At 43.9% G+C, this 24,576-nt stretch overlaps 1 protein-coding gene and 1 non-coding gene across 2 annotated transcripts in view; both read left to right on the top strand.

Annotated features, from left to right (window-relative positions):
- Positions 1–24,328, top strand: part of HSPA9 (heat shock protein family A (Hsp70) member 9) — a 30,664-nt gene extending 6,336 nt beyond the window's left edge. Inside the window, exons 5-17 of the mRNA XM_067566769.1 lie at positions 871–995; positions 3,009–3,082; positions 3,168–3,274; positions 4,515–4,677; positions 5,503–5,595; positions 7,698–7,907; positions 11,292–11,519; positions 12,815–12,919; positions 14,466–14,583; positions 18,205–18,299; positions 20,719–20,811; positions 22,591–22,731; positions 23,562–24,328. Of these exons, the coding sequence (XP_067422870.1) occupies positions 871–995; positions 3,009–3,082; positions 3,168–3,274; positions 4,515–4,677; positions 5,503–5,595; positions 7,698–7,907; positions 11,292–11,519; positions 12,815–12,919; positions 14,466–14,583; positions 18,205–18,299; positions 20,719–20,811; positions 22,591–22,731; positions 23,562–23,624 (1,615 nt within the window). The 3' untranslated portion in view covers positions 23,625–24,328. The remainder of the gene's footprint in view (positions 1–870; positions 996–3,008; positions 3,083–3,167; positions 3,275–4,514; positions 4,678–5,502; positions 5,596–7,697; positions 7,908–11,291; positions 11,520–12,814; positions 12,920–14,465; positions 14,584–18,204; positions 18,300–20,718; positions 20,812–22,590; positions 22,732–23,561) is intronic.
- On the top strand, positions 12,367–12,437 carry LOC137166008 (small nucleolar RNA SNORD63). Its single transcript, XR_010923532.1, has one exon. It is a non-coding gene; the product is annotated as a small nucleolar RNA SNORD63 (small nucleolar RNA).
- Positions 24,329–24,576: the final 248 nt, after the last annotated feature.

Raw genomic sequence — 24,576 nt, 5'->3', positions numbered from 1 at the left:
CATGTGAAAGGATGGGTTACAGTGAGACTGTGCTGCTGGATTAATGGGCACGCACACTGGGTTCTGATTGTGACTTCTGTAGCAATAGCACATTTTAGCTCTTATGTACTTGATAAAATTTGGGTGTTGTGGTAGGTACTCATCAGGGGAGGAGATTAATGGGGAGGGTGGCTGTAAAGGAGAAGGGAGGACAGTAGCAAGGAATTTAATGGCTAGTGAGATTGGGCTGGATAGCTGAATGGTTGCAGTGGGAGGAGAGGGGTGGACGGAAGAGGGAGCAGCCACCAACTGCAAAGCAGTAAATGAGGGTGCCAGAGCCTCACTTTCATTGAGTGAATAGTGCTGTCAGGAGGCTGACAGCCTGTAAAGGTCCCTGTGGGAGGGAGCAGATTGGGCGACCCTGAGCTTACCTGGGTCCTTGGCTGTAATTGGTGCCAGGATACATCAAGCAGAGTCAAACTGATTGGTGTAGACTTTTTTCAAGAAATGCAATGGTTTGCATCTGGGATCTTTGTAAATGGTATTTTCAGGTGCCTCCTTTACATCTGAGGCTGTTAGGGGAAAGGTTTACTATAGGATCTCTCTCCTTTAAAACCAATGTGTGACTGTTTTGCAATTTCAGGTTAACCAGTACAAGCGGTGTATTCGCAGCAGGCCTTAGATTTAGAGAGTATTAAACTAGAAGGGACCATCATGATCATCTAGTCTGACTTGCACATTTCAGGCCACAGAATCTCCACCACCAACTCCTGTAATAAACCGACAACCTCTTTCTGAATTACTGAAGTCCTCAAATCATGGTTTAAAGGTTTGTGTGATGCAAATGTTATCTAGAAAAATCTTACTCAATGTGAAATTCTTGTGTTTCAGTAAAAATGTTCCTTTTAAAATTGTCCGTGCCTCCAACGGCGATGCCTGGGTAGAGGCACATGGGAAGCTGTATTCTCCAAGCCAGATTGGTGCCTTTGTATTAATGAAGATGAAGGAGACTGCAGGTTGGTACGGCAAGGTGTTTACCATGTTTGACTTGCTTGAGCACAAGTTGAACTTTTGTATTGGCGCTAGGTGCTTGATAAATATATTGAGCATGTTACAACCATAATAAGAACTTATTAGCTTCTAGAACTATTGTAAACCATGGCCCGAATTACATCAGATTGTATAGGAATAAGGTAGTAGGCTGTTTTTTCTTTCTCATGGAGAATGAAAGACCCTTAATTTTGTACTGACCAAGTTAAGGGTATTTGACACAGTTAGAGCTACAGGCAAAATGTATTCCCAGTAAAGCTGAATACTATCCAAGTAATTGCAGTATCTGTCAGATCTCTTGGTGCATTATCCTGATTGCCCTCATTTGAAATCTCAATTTGCAGATTCTTGACATGTTTCAAACAAAATGTCAGTCATATATGCTGGCTGTGAAGTAGTGCACGTTCCTTCCTCTTCCCAGGATTCTGTGCATGCTTTTATTAATCTCTTCCAGATAACACTGCAGAGGAGAGCAATTTAGGGAACTTGCCATTGAGACTCCTAATACTTGCCTCCCTTTGGGATAATGGCTGCTGGCCACAAATATGTGCTAACTGCTGTATAGCTAACTAAATATGTGCTAACTGCTGTATAGCTAACTTTTTAGCTATACAGCAGCTATTTGACTTTCTATTCAGACAACGTTGGGTCCTCTGCTTAGTTGGCTGTAACATGTCAGCTTTCTAAGCTTGCTTCTGTTCTACACATGGAGTTGAGCTCTGCCCAGTTGCTTTATGTAGCAATTAGGCTGATGGGAATGACCATGGGGTAGACTGATGCTTATGTGGCTGACTGATGCTTATGTGGCTAGCTGATATCATCAGCAAGAGAAGAAATGTTAGTGACCTCATGTTATGAAGCACTTTTCCCTAGCTAGTGGTGGCTGTGGAGCTCCCTGCAGAGCTGAAGATATTTTTTCCCCTTCCATCTCAAGGAAATTCCCCAAACTACAAAGAGGTGGTGGGGTGGTTTGACATCTAGTTTTGATGTCACTACACTTCACCTGAAGTGGGTTGGAGAGCACTCATGCACCCCCAATATCAAATGATCAACAAATAAGACTGCAGCTAGGTGTTGATTATACATAGATTATTCAACCCTTGGAGTAGCCACCAAGGCCTAGCAGGGATGGAAAGAGAGGCCTAGAAGAGGGAGTTGCAGTGTGTGGAAGGTTAGAGATTGCCTCCAGACTTTGGAAATAACATTCTTTAGTTTTATGTAGCAGGCTGACCCATATCCCAGATAGGCCAGTCACGAGACAGTCTGTAAATTAGACTGGATAGAATGCTTCTAAGGATATTAAAGCAAAGAATAAAGCACTGTGAAGTCTCCTGCATGGGCAACATGCATCCAAATACTTGCACAGATTTGTTTTTGTTTAGTGATGGTGACTTCTACTTCTGATATTGGTTGAAAGAGAACAGCAAGTTGCGATACTGAATAGGGGTGTGCCAGAAAACTAGGAGCTTTCCTGTTTGACCGTAAATTACATTTTTATTTGCAAACATTAATCTGCAGTACATCAAATTCCTGTGGAAAATATTTATACTGGACAAACAAATCATACAAATGATAAATGGGTAAAATAGTCTATTGACCAAATATGATACATTCCAAAGCAAAGGCATAGCCTCAAGGTTGTTTTCTGTACCCTATAAAAGAAAAGAAGTCTGCAAATGTTCTAGATGAATTCACACTAACCAGCTTTTTCTGATCACCAGTGGAAAGCATAGAAATGTCCAGAGGTCACCTACTATTCTAAGGGTTCACAAGATTTCCATATTGTGAGCCCCATGTTAAAAACAAAAAGAGCATTGGGACTCTCTCTCCTATCTCTCCATAAAGAGAAGGTAGTCACAAAACCCAGACTGAGGACCCTATTCTGTTTAAAGCTGAGGGAGTAGAAACAAAATATCAATGTCTTACAGTGTGTCTAAAGTTTATATTAACTACGATAACTTGCTGGTTTTCTTTTCCAGAAAACTACCTGGGACACTCAGCAAAGAATGCTGTCATCACAGTCCCTGCTTACTTCAATGATTCTCAGAGGCAGGTAGGGTCACAAGCTCCTGGATTTTCTTTGTCTATAAGTAGAGTATCTAACTTCTCTCATTGGTCAATGTTCTTATCTTTTTCAGGCTACTAAAGATGCTGGGCAGATTTCTGGCCTGAATGTTCTGAGGGTGATTAATGAACCAACTGCTGCTGCCCTGGCTTATGGTCTAGACAAGTCTGAAGACAAAGTGTAAATATTTGCTAGTAATCCCTCTTAGCCAGAGAACTGTTTTGTAAATAAATTAATATTTTATGCTGCTTAAAATCCCAGTTCATACCCTATTGCTAAACTAAACCACAGTAATCTCAGTTATATGTAGTTGCTCTCAGAGCTTTATTTCACTCTTACCAATTTAAAAAAAAAAACCCAAACCTTAGACATTCATTCAAAAACTGCATCTTAAATTAATTAGCAATAGATCACAGCAGCAGAAGTGCACACCACTACTTTAAGCCCACAGCTGTGGCTAGCAGTGACCATTTTAGCGTGATTCTTCAAGATGATTGAGTGAGAGGCTCCGTGTATTTAAGCTTAAATGTGACATAAATTCTGTCTGTGCAGGCAACAAGATCTTTGCCTTAAAAGCATGTTTCCCTACATACCTGTTAAGGCATTTTATCCTGTGTATCAGTATTGCCTTAACAATTTTGCTATAATGACAGATCTTACAAATCTGTAAATTCATGTTACTGAAGAGCATTTTTCATAGTTTACAGTGGTGTGTAAACTCTCTCTGCTTCCCCCTTGTCTTTCCCAAAAGCTGTTTCATAACTGAAATGCTGGGACTTCAGCTCCATACCTTAATTTGCCTTATGACATTATGTGGGGTAAACCACGAATGCACTCTCCTTTTAATAAAAGTGTTAAGGCTGGTTCAGTGGCAATATCCAGTTTGTCTTTTTAATGTGGTCAGTGGTAGGCAAAGAGCATTGGTGAATATGAAGTTCCCCTGGAGAAGCCTTCTCTAGTAGGGCCGGTAATACAAGTTGCAGTTCATGTGCACCCAGAATTCTCATTTGAAGTCAGTTGGAATTCCAGGTGTGCAAGGAATTGGGCCTATTATGTCATTAGAGAAGGCTTCTTCAGGGGAAACTTACGATTAAGTAGTTCTCTAGGAGATTAGTGAATTGAATATTGTGGTAAACCGGGTTCTGAAATTACATAAAGAGCCTGACCCTGCATTCCTTGTGCTTCCCAAACTCTCAGTTTAAATAGGAGTCAGATGTCTTCAAATGGGGGCTTAGGATATGCAAGGAATGCAGAATCAGGCCCACTATCAGCCTTCACCTTTGTAGACAATAGCTTAACCTTTATACAACATGCATAACTTGACTGTCTGCACCTCTATCTCGTGAGTTTGAAAATGTTCAAGACAAAAGACTGTTTTGAAAAGGTATTGACGTGTATTCTCTCTATTTTCTGTCCTTAGTATTGCAGTCTATGACTTGGGTGGTGGCACTTTTGATATTTCTGTTTTGGAAATTCAGAAGGGAGTCTTTGAGGTGAAATCTACCAATGGTGACACTTTCTTGGGTGGTGAAGATTTTGACCAGGCCTTGCTGCAGTATATTGTTAAGGAATTCAAGAGAGAGGTAAATGAGATCTTTTGGCACAAATAATATGTCATGTGCAATTTTGGTGGTGTTACTAAGAATGTTTTTAAAACTAGTTCTCTAACTAGGGAGTCTCAGATTGCTTTAGAAGGATGAGGATCCCTTTCTGTATTGGTGCGTTTTGAGTGTTACCTTACACTTTTATCATTTAGGTTAATGGTTGTTAAAATGACTTGTCGGGCTGCTCTTTAGTCAAATATGAGACAGAATAGTAAAGACAAATACGAATTAAAGAGCTGACACCTCACAGGAGTCTAGGTCAAACAGAATAGCAAGACTTCTGGTCTTCTGTTCCTCTGACACTGTCTCTATGGGATTGTCCTGCAGATAATTCACCTGTCTTCCATATTACGGGGGAGTTAGCCAAGTAGATCCCCTAATGCTGCTTGATGCTACTGTCTAATAGATGGAGGACAAGGGTGGCAGCTGAGAAATGGTGCGGTCTAATCCCAGTTCTCATTGATACTGTGCCTTGCTGAAGGCAATACTGGATCTGCCCCAGTTCTTCTAATCGTTAATGGATATATCACTACAAAACTACTTCACATGGTGGTTAGGGTTAATGTATGTAATGTGCTAAATACATGTATTGATCATTATGGCTACAAGTGTAGGAGATAAGAAAAGTACAGCACCAGGATTCAAATTCCAGTTTTTACAAATGTCTTCATAGTACTGGGGGAGAAAAAGGGGGCAATGTGAGCTATAGCAAAAGTGAGCTGCAGGCTGCTTCTATGGAAGGGGCTCGTGGGTTCTCGGAAACTGACAGGTTTTTTGTTAACAAAAATATTTCTTATTGGTTAGACGGGCATTGACCTGACCAAAGACAACATGGCTCTTCAGAGAGTGAGAGAAGCATCGGAAAAAGCCAAGTGTGAGCTCTCTTCATCTGTGCAGGTGAGGTGTCTGGGATAATAGAGTGCATTAGTTGGCCACTTTGATGTATCACTTTGCACATTTTATTTAACAGGTAAAGACCAGCTGAACGCAGAGACAGCAATATAATTTCAGTTGGTAAAACAAACTTGAATATGCACAAAGGACATCATTCTAGAAAAATGCTTTGACAAGTTAGTATTAGTACTGAACATTTGTTAGGTGATGCAAGGTATTTGCTTGAGGCTTGGAGTGATAGCAGCTTTTTCTGCCTCCTGGATAGGAATATTAATCCTGTTAGCTTTGACCCCAAAATAAGTCCTTTTTCTTCTGTGGGAATATCTGACCTTGTTCTCAACTCTGCATGCTATTTATTCCAGAGCTGTGGAGGGCATCAAGGAATTGAATTGCTGGTAATCCTGCTTCTGATACATTGTGTCTTTTTACTTCTAGCAATTCAAAATCTTAATTTTAAATGTGACCTCTGATTGAACTACTTATTCGCATAATGGCAAGAAAATCGGTTTAAAAAAACAAAACTACTTTCCTTTAAAAGCTACACACACAGAGGATAGTCACCAGACAGTAGGAGTGCAGGTTCCAAGGATCATCTCCCCTACCCTCTGCTTCATGTATCAGATGCTTCCAGACCCACCCTCTTTATCTGCTGCTAATGATGAACCATTTTTCAGTGAAGGAGGCAGTCTCATTTTAATGTTGTTGAAGTCAGCTAGATAGGATAGCTAGAAACTACACTCCATTCTACCGGAAAATACTTCTAAACTGCACCAGTAAGAATTAAATGAGCGCTTCCAGGCAAGTCGTCTTACATGATTTTATTGACTCTGCTATTTAAGAGGAGAGAGCTTGGCTTTAGTATATAACAAAGGATCAGTTCTGGTTTTACAAACTTACTCCATCATGTGTGCGCGTGCGCTTTGAGGCTTTAATGTTTTGCAGTGATTTGTGGTGACTATAGTGGTGTCAGCATGACTCTGCACTTTTGCCATTATTTTGGTGTGCCTTCAGGTTATTGCTGTGGATTTACAAGCAGGGACACTGGATTTTAAACCTCTTGCATAACTGGTTGGAGAAAATGAGCATTTTAAATTTTTAATGCCTGGTGCTTAATTTTAAATGAAAATTGTTGCTTAAAATATTAAATTGGCTTTGCTCTCACGCATAAAAGTTATAAAATAGATATTTCATTGTTTGATTTGTGAGGGAACAGTCTGTTGCTGAATATGTTGAACCCCAGTTAAACTGTCCTATATAAAATATTAGAAAATAGGGGTATTTGGCAAAATTTTCTAGACTCTCTTAGCAGCTACAATTCTGTCTCACATGCACTGTTCTTTGCAGGGTTTTGTCACTTTTGTCTGCTTGGATTTTTAACTCCGTGACATGTGAAATGTGAAGATCTTGATCAAATATGTTGCGAGTAATAAGGAACTAAGGGTTTTGTTTATAGACTGCCATTTCTTGTGTGTTGACACATGTTAGTTACAGCCAACAAGTCACAGCTTTGCAAAGTTAATGGTGAACAGCATCTGGCTCAGCTCTATTAAATTTAAAGAAGCTTAAATGTACAGAAAAGTTCCACCTCTGAAGAAACTGGGAAGAATACTTAGGATTTGTCTTAATCATGGAGGGTCTGTGGTCGCACTTAATAAGTTTCCATTTAGATGTAGTTTAGAATGGGTTAATGATTGATGTTTTAATGAATGGTTAATCAGTTGTTAGATTTTTAAAGACTAACGGGTCAATGGGTTGCTTGCAGCTGTAGTTATAAACATCTAACATACGTTGATCATGTCTGTAACTTGCTTATAATAAAAATGTGTCCTTTATAAACCACTTATAACTGGAACTTTAATATGGAGTCCGGTCACACATCATAAATTGAGGCTTTATGGGATGGTGTAAAGATTTTCAGAAATCTTAAAATGTATGAAAACTCAGTATGTTTTTCAAAAGATTCCTAAAGGGATTCTTGCAGGAACCTGTTAGCTTCATCTGTAAGTGAATAGTTATATTGAGCTGTGACATAATGCTGAAAGCCACATATAGTTGCTTGTTTTTATTTCCTGCTTCTGATACCCAAGGAATTCTTGTTTTTGCAGACTGACATTAACTTGCCATACCTTACTATGGATGCTTCTGGACCAAAGCACTTGAACATGAAGCTGAGTCGTTCCCAGTTTGAGGGGATTGTCACAGATCTGATCAGAAGGACAGTAGCGCCTTGCCAAAAAGCCATGCAGGATGCTGAAGTCAGCAAAAGCGACATTGGTGAAGTCATCCTGGTTGGTGGCATGAGCCGAATGCCTAAGGTATGGCATGTTCCCTTGTGACACACGCCACTTAACACCTTTGTCCCAAGGATTGAGTCACTTGTATTTGTGTTGCACAAAAGCATTTTCAAGGGGATCTGCAAAAGAAAAGTCCTAATTCCAGAAACTTTGGAGATGCTGTGAGTGAGGGGCTGCCTATATAGTCAGCAGGACGAGCGCGGGGGGGGGCGGACAGCATCAGACATCCCTGCTAATGTGAGTAGAACAATTGCCTCTCCCTGCTTGGGTTGGTCTTTGATCCAGGGGTCTGTCTGAAGGACACTGCTGACTTGGGGGGTTAACCTTGCCCAAACCAGTGAGAGTTGGCAGGAGTGGTGATATGCATTTCTGTTTCTGGCTTCTGCTGCTTGATGTGAACTGAACACAAGCAGTACTGTTGAGATTTAGGAACTTCTGGCTTTTTCTCTCTAGCCTTGGAGAGTAGCTGTGTGGCCAATATGCTGCTGCCAGACGTGTGACCTTTGGAATTCAGGCCCTCTTGTCAACTTAGCTTTGCCATCTAGGGATCTGGTAGCTTGACTGTTCTCTTGGCTGTCAGCAAAGCCATTCTGTCACCTGCCGATAATGCATAGTTGGTTACGTGTTTGCTCCCTGGCATGAGTGGTGAGCATGTTTCGCTGATTTTATGCTCTTAGCACTGGCTACCTAGATACTTGACTCTTGTATACAGTGGTGATAAGCACCAACAGGTGACTTAGACTTGCTTTGATGACATGTAAAATCTTGAAGATTAGGACTTGTCTACTGTCCTCAGATTCTAAGCTCCACAAAGAACTGTTTAGCTCCCTCAAAGTCAGTGGGGACCATGCTTGTGCAGGGGTGTCCTCAAGTTACATGGACTGTGCTGCTACTGGAGGTCTCTAGGATGCGTCTACACAGCAAAAAAAGATCCATGGCATTGAGTATCAGAGTCCAGATCAACTGACATGGGCTTGCGCTGAAGGCCTAAACATAGCAGTGTAAACACTCAGTCAGGAGCCCAGGCCCTGAAACCCAGCAAGGTGTGGGAGACCTCAGAGACTGGGCCCCAAGCTCAGGCCAAATATCTACACAATTTTTAGCCCTGCAGCTTGAGCCCAAATCAGTTGTCCTGGGCTCTGAGACTCCTTGCCATAGGTTTGTTTGCAATGTGGCCGTACCCTCAGTTGTTCTTTCCCAGTCAGTGGAGAGCAGTAAAGACTGCTTTACTCTGTAGGTGCTGTGGTACTCTTCCAATGTTATCAGTGTCTTACTGTGACTGACAGCTGCCCAGGATCCAAAGCCCTGGGGAGGGTCAGCCTGGAAACAATTTCATGGCTAATGGTGCTGATTGTCCCTGGTGGCTTGGGGACTTGTGACCTTCACTACAATTAATACTGTTAGTGGAACTGAGTTTTTGCTTCCTTGTTCATTCTGGGTATGTCTACACAGCATTTTGGAGTGCCCAGAAGTGAGCCTCCCAGCTCAGGCCTACAGAATGGGGCTAGTGGGGCTTGGGCTAGTGCTCTGATAATAGATATGTAGACAGCCCTGGCAGCTCAGGCTGGAGCTCAGACACTCAAGCCTAATGAGAGGCGTGGGCTTTGGAGCCCAAGCCTCAACTTCAAGTGCTGTCTACGTAGAGTGCTAATCCCAGCTCACTAGCCCTGGGAGGCTGTTCCCGCATGCAGTGTAGACACACCCTTGGAAGTTTCAATGACTGTAAGGTTTGTGTGCAGGACAGAAATCCCTAAAAGCTGCTGGCCTGGCCTAACTCCCGTGATTGCATCTCCCCTTGCTAAAGTCCTTGCAATTTCAACTGGGTACAGTATTTTCCTTGGCTTCTTTCTGAATTTCATATTCTGTTAAACAGCTGTCTCCTTCCACCCCAGAAGTGGCTGCATTTTCCTGGTGGGGGAAACCCTTCCTGAAGCACTGAGAATCCTTTGGGGGGTGGAACACACTACTTAAATGTCAGTATCCTATTTATACCTTTCTAGCACCATGTGATCTTGCAAGGTTATATAAGGCCTCCCTGAATACTCTCACTCAAAGCTTTAACTGCAGGCTGAGTTGGGCACAGGCACACTGAGATCTGTAGCTTTCACCCTCTTGTATTCACCCTCTTTCACCCTCTTGTATTGCATCTTCCCCAGCTCCCCTACTCACTACTGCTGGGGTGGAATTTTACATTTCTTGGCACCACTCTGACACAGCCAGTGCTCCGGGAAATGTCAGGTCTGTGATCAGAAGTAATGCTTCCCCTTGCACTGTAAAACATGTCCCCTGGGGGGAAGATTTCCAGTTAATTATATGGTCTTCCTTTGTTTCACTGTAACAAGCTAGGTCTGATCTGCAGGGAGTGTTCAAGTGCAGAGGAGCTGAAGCTGTGCTCGCAGCTCCCCAGAAGCACAGATAGTGCTCACCTCTGCAGAAAATGGCTACTCCACTAATGCATCTTGGGATGCAGAGGAACTGTGAGCATCAGCTAAAATCTCAGTGGTGAAGGTGGGCCCCTGGGAATGGAATTGAGAGCTGTGTATTGTTTCAAACACCCAGTTGCATTCTTGTCTGAATACTTCAGCCATGTATCTGATGTATTCATCAGCTTATTGTTCTGAAAGGCAGAGCAGTGGAAAGCTAATAACAGAGCATAAAGTCTCTGCTGAAACAGCACATTAAGTAAGGGTCTGGAGATGCTGTTGCCCTTCGTATGGCTTTATCTTTTAATATACTAAAACAAGATAAGGTGCTCCCTCCTTTCTGAGGATTTTTTTAACCTGTCCCCATTGTACTGTGCTTGCTATTGCATTTTAGTCCCCATAGCTGTGCCCAGCACTGGGAAAAATAAACCTGGAATGCGCTGATAACTAAAAAGAAAAATGCTGGACTTGTGCACAGATGGGATAAGTGATCTGCCTTCTGCTCAAGCGTAATGTTGCTGTTTGTGGTGAGCTAGGGGTCAGTGTAGGTGAGATGATGCTGTGAACTCTGGGGGGCTACTGTTTCTTCATCCCCCTCTTTGGGTGGCTTACTGCTGGCTAAATGGGATGGAAGCAGTGCTCTGGGGAGGGGTTAACTGTCTTTTATCCTCATGAACAATATAGGCATAGAGCAGATATGGATGCACTTGGGTCCACTCCGCTGGGCCCTAGAAGGAGCAAAGGGAGGGATGCGGGGAGTAGAAGACAGTCATGGACCTGAAGCGAAGTCTCATCCATCACTGGCCTGCAGAAGTAGTAGGGATGGGGAAGGAAACTGCGAAAGTAACTGAACTGGTTGGAGGACAGATAATGTGGGTTGCCTCCCTCATATATGCCTTTCACTGTGCCATGGAGTGGACTGGCAGCAGGGCTGTGATAGCAGGAGATCCTTACACATGGCTTGTGTTCTGTACCCATTCAGGTGCAGCAGACTGTGCAGGATCTCTTTGGCCGTGCTCCTAGCAAAGCAGTTAATCCTGATGAAGCTGTTGCTATTGGTGCCGCTATTCAAGGCGGCGTGTTAGCTGGTGATGTCACCGACGTGCTGCTGCTGGACGTGACTCCCTTGTCCCTGGGAATCGAGACGCTGGGAGGCGTCTTTACTAAGCTCATCAACAGGAACACAACAATTCCAACCAAGAAGAGCCAGGTGAGGTCTAAACAGCTAGGTAACTGTTTGCCTCTAATGGAGTTCCTGGGCTGTCGTCATGTGGACAGCACAATTGCAGGCATCCAGTCTTGTTCTATTTCTGCCCAGTCCCTGTATTTAAGTCCCATGCGGATATTATGGTCAATATCTCATTTTCTTCCCCCCCATCCCTTCTGCCCAGCAAGGTCCTGGTCATGCCACTCAGTGCTTTCCTCATGGCCCAGCAGACTGAAACTGAATAGCTTGACAGTTTCACACTGCTGCTTGTGGCAGCATGACTGGAGGAGCACTGTGTGCAGAGGTAGCAGCATGGGCGTGATCCTTCTGCTTGGAAGGGAGGAGGTGGGAGATACAACAGGAATAGGCATAGGGCAGGTGGAATTGGACACACATGGATGGTGCAGCCAACTTAGTGGTCATGTGGTAGCACTTTAGGGCTCAGGATTAAGCTGTGTTTTCACAGCAGCAAAGGCTGGGAACCCTGTGGAGGCTGTCCTCTGTCCCTGAGGGAAAGGATATGCCTTGTGTTGCTCTCTAGCAACCATCTGAGTCAGAGATTGTCAACTAGCTAATGAGGGTCCCTGCAATGTGCAGCCTTTGGGGAGGAGAGCAAGGGATCCCAGAAGAGTCTTCTCTCCTTTCCAGCCCCAGAAAACCTAGACAGAATTCAAACTGGAAGAAGAGCAGAAATCAAAACACAAAATGAGGCAGATTAGTGAGTAGCTTTTCTTGGTTGAGGTGGAGGTAGCTATCAGCCCAATAAACTCATCTCCCCACTCTTCCCCTTCGAAGCACGTGGTGAGAAATCCCTTGAGCTTTTGTCTTGGGACAGAATTAGGCTGTGTCTGTGCTGTGATGTTACTATCAACACATCATTCTGAAGGCAACTGGTGCAGATACTTAATGTGACTGAGCGCAGTGCATAGCCAAAACTGCCTTTGCTGGTCTGGATACTGCCCCTATCTTGCAGGGATACTGAAACGATTGGGCTCCAGTTCTCATTTCCTTGTTCCTCTCTTCCTCCCCCTGCAGACACTTTGATTGTCTTTATTTAAATCTTATCTTCTTGTCCACTAACCTTTTATTTTTTTGCCTTAAAATCTTTATTGTGTTAAAAAGCTTTTGAGGCATGGAGGGATGATAATTTAAAGTGGTTCTTTATCCCGTCAACCTAGCTTCCTGGTTTTCATCCTGTTCCCTCTCCTTTAGTCTGTGGGTAGTAATTAGCTTAATTCAGGTGTAAGGCACAACAGCTGCCTGGTGTCAAATATTCTGCTTCTCTCCCCCTTCTACAGGTGTTTTCTACAGCAGCTGATGGACAGACTCAAGTGGAGATTAAAGTATGCCAGGGTGAGAGAGAGATGGCTGCTAACAACAAGCTTCTTGGCCAGTTCACTTTGGTATGTTTGCTCTAAACATTCATGACTTTAAGTTTACTCAGAAAGTTCCAAGCCTCATTCCGTTTTGTTTAACACCCTTCCCTTGAAAGTGGGGACTTGAACAGTAGCCATTTGATTTCACCTGCCCTTCAGAAGTAAACCAAAAGCATGTACAAAGTTATTCCAGGCTTTCGAATCAGTAGGGTTAACGGTCCACTTGCCTTCAGTAGCCATACGCTCTTAGAAGAGGCGTTGGTTTTTTTTGTACCCATGGAACTAGGATGTTAGATCCTGTTGCCAAATACAACTCAGTACTTAGATCCCATGCTGCTTCACAGTTGTCCCTGAGGCATCCAGTAGCTGGCCCATCACCCACTCCCTTCAAGTCCCTTTGGTGCAGTCTAGATTGTGTTAGATTACCATTACCATGCTCCAGGGGTGACTGTGCATAGGACATAGCTTCTGCAATCCACCATGGCTGATTAGTGGACTCTTCATACATAATCAGTCTGTACAGGCATTTGTCCTCTTGATCCAGATGGATGCTTCTGATTTAAGTCAGGGAGAAGTCACGGGCAATATTAAAAAATTAATGGAAGCCATGACTGCTCCCTGATTTTTACTAAAAATAACTATCGATGACAAAGTGGGGCTGACTGGGGGTGGGGAGAAAGCAGTGGGGCAGGGTCCCCCTGCTGGCTGCCGAGGCAAGGAGCTGGGGGCCAGAGCTGGGAGCTCTGGGTCTGCAGCCCCCACCATCCTGTGGGGCCTATGACTGGGAGCTCTGGGGGTCTCCTCCTTCTCCTCTGCGGTGCAGGGCTCCCCACAGGCTGACAGCTTTTGCCCTGCTGCTAGCTGAAGCAGAAAATGTCAGGTTATAGGAAGTCACTGGGTCCGTGATCTCCGTGACACAATCTTATCCTGAAATATGGTGTCTGCTGTTAGCAATCTCTTTAAAGAATTGCGTTGAATAGGGCTTTGCCTCAAGCTTACACAGGTTCCGAACTCTCCCAAGCTGTTGAGGCATCTTCCTGCTTGACAAACTTAATATTAAATCTAGTTGCTGGAAGGAGCCCTCTACTAAGGCCAGGCTTTGTACCTCCTGAAGCATGGTAAATATCTCCCTATTTAAACGTGGTAGCCACAAGGAATGTATTAGCAAGGTGTGGCCTGGGTCTTGCCAGAATAGACCCTAGTTTTTAACTGAAGGAAATTGAACTTGCTGCGGTGCATGAGAGGGAGGGAAAGTGACTTATTGGCATTATGTTGCTAAACAGCATTTCTTTCTGCAAGCCAAACTCATGAACTTTTCTCGTGGTGTGTATGGCAGCTCCCCCAACTTCTGGGTAGATACGTGCTGCTGCCTTAAATTAGCTCTGTCCTGTGAAGTCTGTAAAATAACACTCATTTTGCCGCAGGAGTTTTGACAAGCATATCCTGGGATCTGCTTTGAGGTTTTTCTAGTTGAATTGGCAGTTCACCAAGATGATATGCACCACACTGAAGGCTTGTACACCAAACCCACATCTGTTGGGGGAACTAATGGTGAAACACTTCTGGTTTCTAGGTTGGAATTCCTCCAGCTCCACGTGGAGTGCCCCAGATCGAGGTCACGTTTGACATTGATGCTAATGGCATAGTGCATGTTTCAGCAAAGGATAAAGGGACTGGACGTGAACAGCAAAGTAAGTGCAACTATCGTTTGGCTCCCTTATAGTGAAGGGAAGGAAATACAGGGAATTATTCTTAGCTACTCTGTAAGAACTGCTGAGCGCCCACGAGTGTACTGTATGTGATCCCTGCCCCCAAAAAAGTCAGTCAGACATGGCACTGCAGGTGAGGGTAATAAGCAGACCAGTGGGGAGAAGGGGAGAGGTAGGATAAGTTGTATTAGTTACACCCATGCCTCCAGGGCCTGATGGGCACCTTGAAAGGAAGTTAAGAATTCACTTAAGATGGAGGGTAGAAGGATCTGAGGAGGTGTTGAGGCAGGGGAAAAGGGTATGGGGGATTAATTATAGCCTGTACTCTGCTGCTGGAAGAAAGCAAAGCCTGAATCCAGCCTGGTATCTGCTCCAGAGCGTTAAACCTTGAGCACAGGGATGGGCTGCTGGTGGCAGCATCCAGTCCACCAGATGACTTTATTTGCCCTGCTGATAGGTGGCAGGGATGTAGCCACGGCCAGAGCCACAATCCACACAGCTGGCACCCAGATTTGAGCACATGGCACAGGACTTAAAGTGAAAGGGTTTATGGGTCACTGAGTGAGTGGAGCCCGCATACCAAGTTGCAGTGCCCCCCAATGGCCCAGTCACCTCTGTCACTGGAGCAGAGCTGGGACTCCACCCCTTGCCACCCATCTCTGGTTACTGCCTTCACATTGGCTCCCCCCTCCCATGGCCAGTCTGACTGTGGCCAGCCCCTGAATCAGAGCGTGTTCCTGCTCGTGGGGAGACATATCTAGAGCTGGGGTCAGAGCATCAGAGCCCCTTTCCTGCTGCTATAACACATGGCTGGGCTAAATCTGAGGGGCATTGGGACCTGGACTGGCTTCTGCCCCCAGACTCTGCCTCCCCCGTGGACCCAGACTCCACCCATACAGTTGGCTCTCCAACAGCTTGGGTCCCCGGTTCTGTTCCAGGACACCAGCTTTGGTTACTTCCTCCCCACTGACAGAGGTGTGCCCTGCCCCTGCTGCAGTTTGCTCTTAGCTGTCAAACAGTCAGCCAGTGGGAGGCAGTAAGGAGCTGTGTGGTGTGGGGTGGAGTCGGAACTTGTGTTGATGGTGGGAGTGGAGCTGTATGAGGCGGCAGCAGCTTCACTAAAAGATGTGCAACTCAATGACCTGGCTCATTCGTTAACTTTTATTTCTGCATGGCCCATCGAAGGCTTTTAGTAGCTTTTTTGACCCTCATCTAACACCTTAAAGTTGCCCAACTTCCATTTAAAATAAGCCCTGTACATGAGCTGCTTCTGTTGAGACTCGTCACTGATGGAAAATAGGACCAGCTCTTAAATCCTCACTTCAGCAGATGAAGTCTCCTTGAAAGCAGCCTGACAGTCTTCCACTCTGTGAAATAGGCAGAAGGGAAGTCCCTTTGCAGTGATAGACAAGCATCTGTAAGTCACGCCCTCTTACACCTACAAGAAGCATAGCTACCTAACCAGTGAGGCATTTGGGGCAGAGACTGTTCTCCCAAACCCAAGGAAGAACAGAAGAGAGGAAGCTGAGCTGGGAGGGATGTCACTGGGAACTCTGGGCCAGGTAGGAGCTTGTTTTCACTTGTTTGCTATGCTATGCTCCTTGGCACACTGTCCATCTGAGGAAGTAGTGTCATATGTTAATAGTCCTAGCAGCTTATTATCTAGTTGTGGGACAGCCAGCATCAGTGTGCCAAACTGTGAGGGGGAGGAGGTTAATTAGCAAGACACCTGGCCAAGGCATGAAGAGTGCATCTAATCAGACAAACACAGTACTGAGAATTTACTTTATTCCTAGCTACAAGGATTTTAAAACCCAGGTGCTTAAGGCAGATTCCCCTGATAACCAGCTGATTCTGGTAGCCTAGGAACAGCATCTTGAAATTACAGGGAGTTTGGGGAGCTGATGCTGTCAGTAGGTTTGTTTAATAACACAATCAAATGTTTGTGGATGCAATATTGCCTCCACAATTAATGTTGTAACCATTTTCCATGATGAAGTGCTATTTTAGACCCCTATATCTTTGGCTTAGAGAACTTCTTAGCCTGGATTGCCAGATTTTCAGGATTTCTACAAAGCTTGAAGAAAAATTGTCATTTGACACGTAACAAATTGTCCTCACAGGAAAGTGACTTCCGATTTTTTTGTCTCCATTCAAAAAGGGCTTTTATTGCCTCTTCATTCCAGATTTATGGAATTCCTTGAGGAATTATTTGGGGGTTATAGCTGAAGAAAACATAATTAGAAACTTGCTTTAATGATCTTTGTGGATATTTTGGGGCTCTGTCCTGCTGCTATTGACCAAAAAAAAAGTTGAACACCAAATTCATTTGGAGCAGGAACATGCATTGTTTGTTGCTTTGTATTAGCTGATTGCAGGTGTTGTTCAACAGGTACTGTTAAAGCGTAGGATAGATGTTGTCCCTTGGAGATGGGGGCCCAGGTTCCTTGTTCCAGCACTTTGGCTATTTGGAATATATAACTAAGGTTACAACCATGATCCTATTATAAAGCTGAGTCATTTAGCTCCTAAATTCAAAAGACGTGTGCGGTCAGGTTTTTAGAGTTTAGGCTCACTGATTCCTAGAATACTCTGTTAAAAAATGTAAGTGCTTACTGAGATGAAAACCTAAAATTGGGTCTTTTCTTGAAGTGTTGTAAAATGTCCAGTGATGTCTGTGTCCCTCACTTTCCAATGAAATTGCATTACATCACCCCACTTGAAATGTGTGGATTGCAGTATTGGCTCAAACAAGGCAGTGTTCACAGGGCAGCTGTATGAAAAAATAAGTTGCCTTTATTTGAAAGCCTGCTTCAGAATTGCTCTGGACTGCTTTCTAAAAGTGAAAGAAAACTCCATGACCTGGTAAAAAGACGACTCCTGCATTCTGAGCCAGAATGCCCCCTTGGCCTGAGGGCCATATACACAGGCTCCGTTTCCACATGGAGTAACTGAAGAGTCTGAAGTGACTTGCAGATGGTTACAAAGGAAGTTTCTGGCACAGCTAGGAACAGAGCCCTGAGTCTGAGTTACCAGGCTGTTGTCTTGTCCACTATACCAAGCCTCTCCAAGTGCTGTGTCCTTAAATTTCCTAGTAGTTCTCCTTAGATAGGTATGCAAACTAGAATAATGCAGACTACTGGCAATTTTGTGAGAAACTGCAGCCGTTTTGTATTATACTTTGAAGGATTCTTCTCTGAGCCCAAGAGCAGAATGCTGTGCGCATCAGCCAGTCTTCGCTTTGCATGCGAGGGCAAAAGAGGTGGTTTACCTACAAACTGTTAAATGTGGCACTAGGAATGAATGTCATTGGGGATCGTCACTTTTCTCTCATCAGATCTTTGTTTGTGTTTATATTAAGCGTTCTCTAAGGTGTCACTATTGAATTGGCTCAGATATGTTCCTTGTGTTAGCAGCTCATTAGTTAGTACAAGGAAATGATCCCTGGCAGTGTAAACTAGCTGGTGTGTGTGGAGCATTAATATAGGCGCTTTGTCTTCAAAAGGACATGAATATTTTGATCTTTGATGTAAGGGAAGAGATTTAAAAAAAAAAAAAAAAAAAAAACACATTTTAAATACTGTACTTTATTTTCTAATGCAGTCGTGATCCAGTCTTCTGGTGGCCTCAGCAAAGATGACATTGAGAACATGGTGAAGAATGCAGAGAAATATGCAGAGGAAGATAGGCGAAGAAAGGTAACTTGATGGTGACCATTACCAGCTGGTCAGAAATCTTCATTCCATATTATGAAACTGCCCTCCAGAGAGCTTCTGGCTTGACATTTAAGGGCCGCATGTGCAATGACTGCAATTACATGTGCAAATGGATATTTAGATGCCTAGATAACCACTTGTCCCCCTACTACCAGATTTCTACATGTGGCTTTTAACTGCAAGAAGATATAGGCATATAAATACCCAGCTCGTTGGCCTCTGTTCAATAGCTGCCTTTACACTTAATTCTCTTCTAGAAAATTAAAGGTACATAGTCATGTTATAAATAGACAAATTCCCCTATCTGTTGTTAATACATTAACTGAATTTTAAAAATCTTGTTGAATCTACTTTTCACCACTGATGCTGTTCAGTATTTACATTTGATTCATCTTGTTAAGTCAAGCTTCACTTTTCCACTTTCACTTGTAGTTTCTCATGGAATAATGCAATGCTGCATCATTAGTTGCAAACACTGCAGGAGACTGTTTACATTGTTTTCACCAAACTCATTGAATTCATGAAGTTATGTAAATTTCACAAAACCAAAATAATGTTAATCCTAACTTCCCTACCATTGTCCTCTTCAATGTGCAATCGCAGTGCACATGTTAAAAGCCTGGTCTACAGCATCTGGGGTGCCCGATCTCATCTGAGTCGTGGTATTTATGCCTTCTGTGCATGTGTGTTCACCATTCCCCCAGGGAATATCTGACCAGAGTCCACATTGAGTTAATCAAAAAGGAGTGACATTTTCTGCCCTCAAGTGATCCAATCTATAATAGTTATAAAATTAATGGTTGGGACTAATTGGTTTAATGAGGGTAAACTATCAATGAATTGCACTACTAAATATAGCACATGGATTTAAGCAGATGATACTGTAGGATATGGCACCTGCATATGCTTAGAGACTGCAGAAATTGATACTGTAGATGCTTTATACTGCTCTTCTTTATACCAAACTTGTGGTTCTGTTTTGGTAATGCTTCTAAAACTCTGACCTTCAGAAGGGCAAGGTTCAGGAACGGACAAAAGGATAGAATATTGGAATAGCTTTCTGTGAAAGGAACTGAGTTTTCTTAGGAGGAACTATAGCTTTTTCTTCATACATCTATTGCAACCCCCACATTCTTGACCCCTTGGCGTCTGGAGGGGTTACACGTGCAAAATACCCTATTGAGAGGTCCTGGCTACTCACATAACTGTCTGTTGTCATGTGTAGTCTATCAGGCAGACTTTGTGGATATGGAGGACTTGTGTAGAGGTGTCTGAAAATTTCTACCCCATCTCCTTGTCTTGTCACTGTTTGTGTTCCTAAGCCACTAAACTAGTCTTAGTGGTTTCAGGTGCTCAGATTGAGGCACTGAAATGGGGGACACAAACCATTCCACAGATAGTAGCATAAGCTTTCCTGGTCTGCCTGCTAACATGCTTAAACCATGATCTGGAGTGATCCCATTCACGGATGAGGACCATTCTCGCTAATTTGCATTTTTAACACTTGACCTCTCTGCAGAGTGTACTAGCTCAGGTGCGTGGGTTGGTGGTTTCAGATTAGGTGCTAGGAACTTTGAACCACTGATGAGGGTTAGTAGAAAATAAAGGGATTTTTAAACTAACTCCATTGCACCTTGTAGTGTTGTTCTTGTGGGGAAGAAGGGGTTCTTCCAAACTGGTGGAATATCCAGCCCTGCTCTGTTTGAGGCTGCCATCAATGCAATAGTTCACATTGCCACATGGATTAACTCATTTGCATTGCATATCAAAAGGCAGCACTGCATCGGGTCCCATGCTGGTTATCTTTGCAACCAGAAAAGCTATTAGGGACTTGCATTTCTTGACTCTCATACCTGGTATGCAAAAATAATTTACATAGTGCCAAAAGCATTAGGGATACCAAAAAGCTGAAGGACGACCCTGAATTCACAGAATGCACAGGGTTCCACTCTGCTGCTGAGAAACTCGGTAGCCAGGCCCGAAAGCTGAGGCTGTGTGGGTGTCTTGCTGAAAATAGTGAAGCAAAGACCATATTGCCTACCCTAGTTGGTGTTACCAGCACATAGGACAGTCTGTACGCAGACAGTGCTGTGTGCTTGGCCTTGCCATCTGGGAATGCACAAGGGGATTTCCACAGGGCATGAGGGTTGAGATGGCTTAACCCTGTGTTTCCAAACACAGATGCACCTGTAAGTGACTCTGTTTGTTTAGAGTGGGGGAGCCTTGGAAGGAAATCAGTCACAGAAAACAGTTTCTCAGTGTTGTCTGAGCTCTACGCATTGCCATTCTGCTAAGCCATTCAGTTCTTTGCCACTCACATTATTGTTTACACTGTAACTGAGTTGTGCAGTTATGAATGTTGTATTGCATAGACCCTTATCTCAGTTATCAATTTGCTCAGGAACTTGTCGAAGCTGTGAACATGGCAGAAGGCATCATCCATGATACCGAATCCAAGATGGAGGAGTTTAAGGATCAGCTGCCAGCAGATGAGGTGGGTATTTTCTGATGCCTTTGTTACTGTAGGGAACTCTGGGCCCCTTTATCTTCCCTCTCGAGTGAAGAATTGGTTAGCACGTAACCTCTCAGGGATACTTAACTGTTTTTAAAATATCATGTGGCTCAGACTTTCTAGAGAGGCTGACTTCCAGGATACATGAAGGAGTCTTTCCTGTGGAAAGCAGGCACAGCCCTTGACGGCTTTTCATCCCACTTGAACAGTGGAGGTGATTGCCTGCTAGGGAGGACATTTTATTGTAGCAGAGAATTTTTCAAACCCTGGGTCACAAGTGTCATTAACATCTTCACAGGCCATTTACACCTTAATGTGAAAGGCTTTTCAATTAACCGTACCCTTGATCTGACCTTGTACTGGCTCCATAGACACCTTTTGCATTGGCTGATTTCAGAGGGCACTTTTTCTTCAGACACTGAATCTATTAAACAAGTTTTCTTTGCCTCTAAGTTAATAAGCATTAAGTGAAGGCTTCCATTCTGTACTGGGCGTTTCAGAACAGTGGGTGAACTTGCATGTGCAGCACCAGGGACTTGGGAGCAGCTTAAATGGTTGCAATCACTTTAACTTACTTTCCTTCCTCTACCCGGAGTTAGTCAGATGCTTAGTATCCGAGGGATTTTAATACTGTTCACAGTGACTGCGTCATCTCTGCATTGTTCCTAATTTCAAAAATGTTTAACACTGATTTCATAAGCTGCGAAAGTTGTAAATCAACTTCATACCTAGAGTAAAATGGCTTGTGGATTTTAGGAGGGGGTGGGGCTGGAGATTCTTGGCAAATACCCTTCAGTCAGCTTAGGTAAAGATCTAATGGCTCTACCCAGATCCCTGTCAGGCTTCTCTTTAAAACATGGGTGTGGACTCACCAGGTGCTCTGGTATCCGGTGAAAGGTTAGAACTTGTTCTCCAAACTAGCAGGGGCTGGGAAGGCTAGAGACCACATACTTAGCCTCAGAAGGGAAGTTGCATGGGAAACGTGTAACCCCATCATCGCCTTTGTGAGAGACCAGAGGGGCAGTGGTAATGGGCACTGTAAGGAGCCTGGCCTGCATGGAACAGGGAAATCTGTTAAACCAGGCTTCAAGAACATCTTATTCCTCCCAACCTGTGGGCCTAAAAGTGAAGGACTGGCAGTGCCTGCCCACATTCTGCCTCTAGACATGGCTGAGTGAGTGTTCCACCCCCTCGCAGCTCTGTCAGTGCAGCTGCCCCACAGTACCCTCACATCACCAATCCTGCCCTCTTGAGCACAGTGCCAGATTGTGGGTTTGACAGATGGCAGCAGAGACTGGGATGGGATCATATTGCTTTGGTTTGCGTTGTCATGCCTCCTACACACACAGGGAGGAAACTATTGCGGGCTTCATGCGTTGAATACTGTGCTTTGTGGCTCTTAATTCTGAGCTGGCAGTTGGTCTCTACTGACATGAGGTGTCAGTGAGGCCAGCTCTCATCCAGAGGGGGCAGTTGAGTCTCTGTGGCTCCTTCAGTCCTTGGCTTCTGTGCTGAGACTGCAAGCAAGATGAGCAGTTCGTGCCAGCTGTGGTGCTTTTAGTGATGAGGATGTCTGCCCATTAGGAATTGGACAAGCTACTAGGCACTGCAGCCTTCATGGCTTAATTTGAGACATCAATCCCTAGTTTTGGCAAAAGCTGAGAGTCCACAGCAGCCAGGGGGGTGTTAGAAGTGAAGGGAATGACTCAGTTTTAATGAACTAAGTGTGATGTAACAATATTGTTTGTAACTTGTTTACAGTGCAACAAACTAAAGGAAGAGATTGCTAAAATGAGAGAGCTGCTGGCTCGTAAAGACACTGAAACAGGAGAAAACATCCGACAGGCAGCATCCAGCCTCCAGCAGGCTTCACTCAAGCTCTTTGAGATGGCATACAAAAAGGTGGGTGTGTAGGGTCTGTGGATCACACTGGTGCTTGTTTGGGGGGAGGGAGCTGGTCCAAATGAAGCCTTAGAAGATTGCCTGTGAAGCATTTGAAGCCACAGTTCAACTCCTCCAAAATGGCAACTGTTGCACTAGTGACATCTCTGCAACATCTAGCACAATGTCATGAGCTATCCAGCCAGTCCTGGAAGTTCTGAAGTCAGACCCTCAATATTATGTAGCATTCTCTGTGCTGCTGATCTGTGCCACCAATTCTTTGATAGTTTCGTTATTGAAAGTATCTTGTAGAAACAGTCATTACAAAGCTCTTGATTGGTTACCAGCAATGCTTGAAACTATTTTCATCCATAAAGATAAATGGGCATCAATCAGGCAAACAAACTTGTGATCTGAAGTATGACTGTAGATCTTTCAGTGAGTATAGAAAGAGTGGCATGTCCAGATGTTCAAATGCAGTTATTTAAAAACATTCACATGATGGCAAACATTTGTTTAAATTTGTGTGTGTGTAGTCACTGGATGCTGCAGACTCAGCATGGGTTTATGTCTGCTCTGTCCAGAATGGTCAGCTGGGGTCAGATTATTAAAGGTATTTAGGCCCCAATGGGATTTTCAGAAGTACCTAGGTGCTTAACTCATTGATTTCAGGTGGTTTTGAAATTCCCACTAGGCACCTAAATACCGTCAACAGTCTGGCTTTAGGCTTTGTCTTCCAATGTGAGAAGTCTTATGATCAGTCTAGAAGAAACCTGGTCAGCTGCTTCCCTGCTAGCAGGATATCTCCATGGGAGTAGCATGTGGTGACTAACAGACGGTGTCTTTCACAGATGGCATCGGAGAGAGAGGGTTCTGGTGGCAGTTCTGGGGACCAGAAGGAAGAAAAGCAGTAGAATGCCACTCTTGCGCACAACTGCAGCAGGAAGAGGGTGAAAATTCTGAAGCTTGGGAGCGAAGGGACCTTCCTGAGCAGATATGGGCAGAATTCAGTCTTACTGTGTTTTTGCAGTATTCTATATATAATTTCTTTAATGTATAAATTTAGTGATGTGTCCGCTAAATGAATCATTTCATGAAAGTTAATTCATGCAAGACAGAAAGTTCTAAATATTCAGCCCTGTGGTGTTGGCAGCTGAGCAGCCAGGGGGAATCTCAACACTTGACACAGTGGTGTTCTAAATTTACGTTTAAAGGTTTGAAACCATGTCACAAATCCTGGGGTGGGGATGGGAGTCCTGATGAAGCCTGAAACAGAATAACATTCTTATGGATCCTCTTCGTGGAGTCAAGTGCTTGTGGACTGATTTGTAACAAGTCCTGGGTTCAGCAGTAGCAGGGCCACCTACATTGCTAGAGAACATGAAATCTGCAGCTAGCTTAGTATTGTACTGAAGGAGAATGGGTTACTTTAATTTGGCTGTAACTTTATTCCTTTTAAATAAGGCTGCAATGAAGTTACATGCATTGCTTATCTAAGCTTTCTGTTCCATACCATGTCTGTTCTCTGCATATGGTAAAACAACTTCCCTGATAATAAAATTGTTCTTACTGGATCTACTCTGGATTTTTTTTAAATAAAAATGGAAAAATGTCTTAATTTCTCTTGAGGTTTTTAGCTAGTTGCATCCTGGTGAGGTGGCATTTGTTGTGGACCCACTGCTGGCACAGTGTGAGCACACTGGGGAAAACCTGAACACCACATGTTCTGAAGTAAACTAGCTGCATTGATGTTTAAGTCCTAGTGTACCTTCAGAAAGGTTCCTCCTGCTTTTCTTGGAACATTGGTCTGAGCCACCGGGACAGTTCCTGTGCTATATCTAGTCAATGTCCTGTCTTGGAGCCTGG

Source organism: Emydura macquarii, unplaced genomic scaffold, assembly GCF_026122565.2.
Source record: "Emydura macquarii macquarii isolate MOO-44397 ecotype Brisbane River unplaced genomic scaffold, CSIRO-AGI_Emac_v2 contig_2768, whole genome shotgun sequence".
Lineage (NCBI taxonomy): Eukaryota > Metazoa > Chordata > Testudines > Chelidae > Emydura > Emydura macquarii.
The sequence above is the reverse complement of the archived record's forward strand: the minus strand, read 5'-3'. Positions and strand labels throughout refer to the sequence as shown.